Here is a 7,632-nt window from a genome sequence, read left to right as displayed (position 1 = left end):
ACATAATTTTTATACTCCTTCTTCCACTATTCTATAAACCTTCTTCCACATAATTTTCATGGATCCGTTCAACAACCCGGAGAACCCGAACACTTCGAACAACCCGAATACTCCCAACAATCCGACCCAACCTAATGTTTTTTCGGTTCCGGGATATTATCCAACTCTAGAACCGAACCAATTCTCGCAATATTCATCGAACGCGTTTGCTTCATTCCAACACTCGCCAAACCAATTCGCTTAAATCTCCCAAAATCAAGCCCTTCAACAAATGATGATGCGGGGTGCTTGGAACTTCCCACCCGTTCAACCTCAACCGATCCCCACACCACCCGTTCAACCTCAACCGATCCCGACCCAATCCGAACCCGAAGACGATGTGGAGATTGTTCCCGAAACCCAACCGCCTAAAGGGAAAGGAAAACGAAACAAAGGCAAACAAGTGGTGGGTGATCAAACGTCGAAACCGAAGGCGACTAAGTGGACCCCAATCGAAGAAGAAGCCTTAGCCAAGGCTTTCATTGGCACTTCCGACAACCCGGTAAAAGGTTCGTAATTTTTTAAAGTTTACATCTTTTTAAAGTTTACATTTTTTAAATTTTACATCTTTTTAAAGTTTACATTTTTTAAAGTTTACATTTTTTAAAGTTTAAATTTTTAAAAGTTTATTTTTTTTTTTTGTTAACAGTGGGTTTATTAGTTTTTAAGTTTATTTTTTTTAGGTTTATTAGTTTTTAAGTTTATTATTTTTTTTGTTAACAGTGTGTTTTTATTTTAATTAGTTTTAAAGTTTATTTTTTTTTTCTTAACAGTAAGTAGGTAGTTTGTAAAGTTTTTTTTTTTTTTGTTTATTATTATGTTAAAACTTTATATATTTTGTTTGTTTTTTATAGGTAATAACCAATCGGGTGAGGGGTTTTGGTCCAAGGTATTGGCCAAGTTTCTCGCCTTGATGGACCAAGGCCCGTATCGAGATCTCGACTCGGTTTCCTCGAAGTGGCGAAAATTGAACTCGTCCATTAATCGGTTTTGCGAGGAATATAACAAATTATATACAAGTGACCGTCGTAGCGGGTGGAACGACGAGGATGTGTTCAAAATGGCATTGGAAAAGTATAAGGAAAAGAATGGTTCCAACTTTCCTCACGTTCGCGCGTGGATGGTTGTAAAAGACGAACCAAAATATAGCCCTATTCCTAACGAGGTGGCGATGGCGAAACGCCAAAAAACATCGGAAACGGGTAGTTTAAGCGCCGGTGGATCGGACGCGAGGTGTCACATAAACTTAAATGATGACGCCGACTATGACGAAGACGAGTATAACGTACGTGAACCGGAGCGTCCACCGGGCCGAGACAAAACAAAGAAGGAGCGGGCCAAGGGAAAAGAAAAGGAAAAGGTGGACCCGCACATGGTTGAGTTTATGGAACACCTAAAAATGTACAACGACGTCACGGCCCAAAAAACGAAGGCGAAGGAGCGGGGTATCGAAGAAAAAAGTCGTGCATCGGAAGAAAAGTTAAAAGAGAAGGTCCGATTGTCGAATGAGAAAATCCGAATTTCCGATGAAAAAATTCGGCTCAAGGAATGGGAAATAATGACGATCAATGTCGAGGACGAACCCGAGCCGAAACGTTCGATGTTGAAAAAATTACAACACGACATCATGAAAAAAATCAAATTATTTAACTCTATGTTTATTTTTATTAAGTCTTTGTTTTTTTTTTTAAGTTTATGTTTTTTTTATATTTATGTAATGTGGGTTTAATATTAATGAAAATATTTTGTTAGTATATTTCTTAAATGTAAAAAAAATAGAATACTAAAAAAAATTAAAAAAAAAACATAAAAAGTGGTGGAGGACTATGACTAGGACCATCCTACCATGCCCTCTAGTTTTGGAGGATGGACCATTTTAGAGAGGAATGTGACGTGGCGCCTACGTGACGGATCATCCTCCAAAGATGGTCCATCACCATACCTTGTAGTCTTACATTCCTTCACTAGGTTACAGACCTATGTATTACATAGGTATAAGGATAGAAAATAAAAGACTCTAAGATAATTATGGAGTTGATCGAGTTCTTTAGAAAAAAGATGTGTTTTCAATTTATATAAACTTGGAAGAGTTTTTAAAAAATAAATATGTTATTGTTGAGGTTGGTTGCGTTTGAAGGACATAATGATTATAAATTTTGAATTATTTTTTATATTTCATATTATTTCTTGCATCACACATAATAAATATAAATTTTGATATGAATACATATAACCTAATATGAACTATACATACAAAATTAACGAAAAAATATAACATTATTCATTTTAAATGATGCGTTTACGAAGTAAGAATTTTGTTTTTGCATACAAAAGAATTAGTATATTTTATTTCAAATTAATATTTTCTTATTTGAAAAAGTGTTATCAAAGTAGAAGATAGAATGGAATTAGTTCATGATCTAAGATTATATATATTAAACATATATATATATATATATATACACTGTTATATATATGTTTAACATTTGTAAAAATGATAATAACAAATTATAAACATGATGAGGTTTTAAATTTTTGGTTACGTCAAATAGTGTTGGATGTATAATTTTTGGTTATCACATCTTCTCTTGATAAGTATGTTTTTATTTATTAAAGTAGAATATTATATTAAAGTATAGGTAAGTAAATACCTAATATTATATACACTGTTTATATATATATTTAACATTTGTGAAAATGATAATAACAAATTATAAACTTGAAATCTTTGGTTACGTCAAATAGAGTTGGATGTATAATTTTTTGGTTATCACATCTTCTTTTGATAAGTATGTTTTTATTTATTAAAGCAGAGATATTATATTAAAGTATATGTAAGTAGATAATTAATATTAATTATTAAGAATTAAGAATATTGAAAAGATATAATCATGAACATAAGATTATTTTAATATATATACATATATTAAATTCAATCATTTAATATTTTTATATTAGTTTACTTATTATTTATTATGGTTGAGGTAACATGATAAATTGGCATATGACATTTTGGTGAAATCAAAATTATAAGAGAATGTCATGTGGCATTAAGGAGACTCTTTTATTAGTATTAGATTAATTTCTTTACCTTAACACCAAAAAGACCGTAATTTACATTTCAAAATCATATCCACACTGTCAACTTTGATTTTATCTTATTAGTTCTAAATTAAAAGTGAAAGTTATCATTTGAAAACTTTTTAATTAAAAACTCTTTTTGATATAAGATTTTTAATTTCAATAACAGCGACATGATTTATGTCTAAATACAGTGTGGTTTAAAATATCTTGGTTTTGATAATAACTTTTATATGATTTCATTACTTTTTCTTTTAACTAAACAAGTATTTTCAAAAGAAACTAAGACGATGAAAATCCGACCATTCATTATTTTTTGTCAGTTCATTAAATAATCAACCAATGACAATAATTATATGCAAGATAATATATGTCTTTAAATTACAAGCACATATTATATCGATTGGTAAGAGTGGCTAACGGGTAGAGACGGAAATTTATGAAATGAAAATATCATATTAATCCATGAAATATGTAGGTTGTAGAAGAGTTGGCAGAGATCGCTAGTTCGATTCTTAAATTGAGTGGGTTTTCCTCATCGTATTGTCATGCCTTCAGGCGTGTGTTCACGGGTTTCGGCCCTAGGTGAGGGTTTTCACCGGTTCGGATGCGAGTGTATCTCCCGATATAGTAAATTTTGCCATTAGCCCCATTTAGAGGAATAGTTGTCCGTTAAAAAAAAAATACAGGTTGTGATTAGGGATTAATGAGTTTTGAGTCATAAATGTGTTAATATCCCTTATCTGTTACGTTGTTAATGTAAAGTTCAAGCTTATTTTTCCGAATATTTTTCAATCCTTCACACTAATTACTTCTCCGACAAAATCATTAAAAAGCGAGAAAAAATTGGTAAAGGTAAACTGAAAAACCATAACCTGGAAAACATATGGAAAAAAATTATTTTCACATGGTGTATACGGATTATATGGCTCGTATAGAATTAAATAAACTGATAAAAGTTGTGCCAGCAGACTTTGTCAGTTTATTTAATTCTATACGGGCCGTATAATTTTATACGGCCCGTATACACCATGTGAAAATAAGTTACCTGATCGTATACAATGTATACCAATGTTTTAAAAACCGGTTTTTAAGTAATATCGGGTTGGGCTCTAAAATTGTTCAATCGGTTGAACTGAGTTGTATCGGGCGGTTGAACCGGGTTACTAGTTAACCTTATAAATTCCATAAAATACAAATTCATCTCAAAAAAATCGAATCTCAATTTGCATTTATGTCACTGATCATAGTTTTATCTAAAAACAACTATTTTTATTGTAAACTATTAAGCATTTTAAGAATATTTTTATTAGTTATAAACAAAATTTTGTACGAGGTGAGTAACGGTTTCAACAATGATGAAATATTCGAATAGAAGACACTAAGTTAATTACCGGAAATATAGAAGATCAATATTACCTTAATATCGTATTTTATTAATATAAAGAAATCAAATCTTAAGATAATGCAAACCGGTTCAACGGTTTGAACCGATATAACCGGACTTACCGCCAACACATAAAACATCCTGTATTCGGGTTTTACCGGCCTTTATCATACCGGACTCATATCCGATATCCGGTTTAACCGGTATAACCGGCCGGTTCATACTGGTATTTAAAACATTGATGTATACGATTATTGTATATGGGCCGTATAATCTTATACGACCCGTATTCCTCGAAAATTGGATTTTTCTCAAAGTAAAAAAAGTCACCAACAGGACGGGATCTATCAACGCGGGGATGGGTACATAATAGGTAAAAGATGAGATTTGTCACGTACATTGTTTAAACAATGCACGCCTCATTTCATCTTTTTTACTCTTTTCTTTGATTTCAACAAATCTTTTCAATCTTCATTGCTTCACTAAAATTAACAATGCGGTTTTGATTGCATATGATTGTCTAAAGAAGCGTTTTTATCATGTGTCATATGATTGTCTAAAGAAGCGCGTTTATCATGTGTCATCTGATTGTCATTCCGAATAACTAGCAGAAGACGTGTCGGGTTCTTCTGCTAGTTATTCGGAATGTTTCGAATCATCATAGTAAAAAACGGTTGCGGTTTGCACATTCAATCTTCATTGCTTCATTAAAATTAACAATGCGGTCTCAGTTGATGTGTCGTATGACTGTAATAAAACGGAAGCTATCAACGCGGGGATGGGTACCGAACCCGACATGTCTTCCTGAATCTGAAGTTGAAAGTTAACTTTGACTCATAAAACCCACTAGCAAAATAAGCGCTTTTATCATGTTAGGGAGAATGTTCTCGAAATTGAAGGAAAAGGAAAAATGGTTGCTGATGTTTTTTCAGTATTCGGATTTTGTTGGTTTGTTTCCAGCTAGGGTTTAGAATGGTTGAAGGAATGTTGGTTTTTCAGTATTCGGATTTTGTTGGTTTGTTTCTTTCCTTTTCATGAGGTAAAACCGGTTTCAAGTTAAATCCACGATCAATGTATGTTGGTTAATTGTAAGTATTGCTCTGCAATATCCATTGCACTTGAAACCAAGTACTTTACATAACAAGAAACCTTGAACACAAGTTTTATTTTTGAGCTTGATGGATGTCCATTATCTCAATGCTTCTCCTTACACTACTGATCTGGAATTAGAGAACCGTTATGTATTTGCTTACTGATTGTTGAAAAGATTTGTTGAAATCGAAGAAAAGAGTAAAAAAGATTAAATGAGGCGTGCATTGTTTAAATCTGAATCAGGTTGTCAAACAAACACTACTAAAGATGATCCGAAACATTCCGAATAACTACATAATGTAAACGTGGAATTTGTAATGATGTTTGGGAATTAAACGCATGTACGTGACAAAACAAGGATTGTTCTAATAGATTAAAGAGATTAAACCACGTCCAAGATATAATCGTTTTTTTACCATTTTTTACTGCTAAGATGTAATTGCAAGACTGTTTGTCAGGCTTCCAATGCTCACACAGGATGATAAACAACGCTGTTATGAACACATACCAACTACTTTATCTTGAATCCATCAGCAACCAATTTTCCTTTTCCTTCAATTTCGAGAACATTCTCCCTAACATGAGAAATGAAAGGGATTTCGAGCAGTTGGTCACGTACATGCGTTTAATTCCCAAACATCATTACAAATTCCACTTTTACATTGTGTAGTTATTCGGAATATATCGGATCATCTTTAGTAGTGTTTGTTTGAGAACCTGATTCAGATTTAAACAATGCACGCCTCATTTCATCTTTTTTACTCTTTTCTTCGATTTCAACAAATCTTTCAAGATCATTCACCTCTTTCAACCTACCAAAACTCCTTAAACCCCTCCTTTTCTTCCCAAAACCAACCCGTTGGTATTTAAATACGAAGGGTTTAGTTAGAAGAATGATTGATGTTGAAACTGGTTTTACCTCATGAAAAGGAAAGAAACAAATATTTTTAGAGAAGCATTGGGATTCAAGGGTTTAGTTAGAAAATAATCCTAGATTGTCTAAAGAAGCGCTTTTATCATGTGTCGTATGAATGTAATAAAACGAAAGCTATCAATCGAGACCGCATTGTTAATTTGAATGAAGCAATGAAGATTGAATGTGCAAACCGCAACCGTTTTTTTACTATGATGATTCGAAACATTCCGAATAACTAGCAGAAGAACCCGACACGTCTTCTGCTAGATATTCGGAATGACAATCGGATGACACACGATAAAAGCGCTTCTTTAGATAATCATTTGACACATGATAAAAGCGCTTCTTTAGACAATCATATGTAATTGAGAGCGCATTGTTAATTTTAATGAAACAATGAAGATTGAATGTGCAAACTGTAGCCGTTTTTTACTACGGAGTTGGAGCATGAAGAAACGAAGCCCTAACATTTGTTGAGTGAGAATGTGTGCAGACTGAAACTTCATCTACCTGAATGTTGTTTTAGGAAGTTTGCACAGTGGGAGAAAAGACCAGCAGCCCTTTCAGTGGGAGAAACGAAAGGGATTTCGAGCAGTTAGTCGATGACATGATAGATAAACATCTTGACATGATATATCAACTAATTCAGATTTAAACAATGCACGCCTCAATTCATCTTTTTTACTCTTTTCTTCGATTTAAACAAATCTTTTCAATAATCAGTACGCAACAAATCTTTGTTTCTTTCCTTTTCATGAGGTAAAACCGGTTTCAAGTTAAATCCACGATCAATGTATGTTGGTTAATTGTAAGTATTGCTTTTGCGTTAACACGCCTCATTTCATCTTTTTTACTCTTTTCTTCGATTTCAACAAATATCTGCAATCTCCAGTTGTACACTTTCAGGATCATTCACCTCTTTCAACCTACCAAAACACCTTAAACCCCTTCTTTTCTTCCCAAAACCAACCACGTTTACATTGTGTAGTTATTCGGAATGTTTAGAATCATCATAGAAGACGAAACTTCAGCAACCATTTTTCCTTTTCCTTCAATTTCGAGAACATTCTCCCTAACATGAGAAACGAAAGGGATTTCGAGCAGTTGATCGATGACA

General features: G+C 33.1%; 1 protein-coding gene across 1 annotated transcript; it reads left to right on the top strand.

Annotated features, from left to right (window-relative positions):
• Positions 1-250: 250 nt before the first annotated feature.
• Positions 251-3,709, top strand: LOC110913865. Its single transcript, XM_022158684.2, has 3 exons — positions 251-548; positions 894-1,531; positions 3,599-3,709. The coding sequence occupies exons 1-3, from the start codon at positions 272-274 to the stop codon at positions 3,707-3,709; spliced, it is 1,026 nt and encodes a 341-aa protein (XP_022014376.1). The 5' UTR covers positions 251-271.
• The last annotated feature ends 3,923 nt before the right edge of the window (positions 3,710-7,632 follow it).

This window comes from Helianthus annuus, chromosome 15, assembly GCF_002127325.2.
Source record: "Helianthus annuus cultivar XRQ/B chromosome 15, HanXRQr2.0-SUNRISE, whole genome shotgun sequence".
In the NCBI taxonomy this organism is placed as follows: domain Eukaryota; kingdom Viridiplantae; phylum Streptophyta; class Magnoliopsida; order Asterales; family Asteraceae; genus Helianthus; species Helianthus annuus.
The sequence above is the reverse complement of the archived record's forward strand: the minus strand, read 5'-3'. Positions and strand labels throughout refer to the sequence as shown.

Excerpts from the sequence above, each read along its gene's own strand:
- LOC110913865 (XM_022158684.2), top strand. The coding sequence starts at position 272 with ATGATGATGCGGGGTGCTTGGAACTTCCCACCCGTTCAACCTCAACCG. Across the intron at positions 549-893 it reads TTCCGACAACCCGGTAAAAG|GTAATAACCAATCGGGTGAG; the intron begins GTTCGTAATTTT and ends TGTTTTTTATAG. Across the intron at positions 1,532-3,598 it reads AAGAAAAGTTAAAAGAGAAG|GTTGTAGAAGAGTTGGCAGA; the intron begins GTCCGATTGTCG and ends TGAAATATGTAG.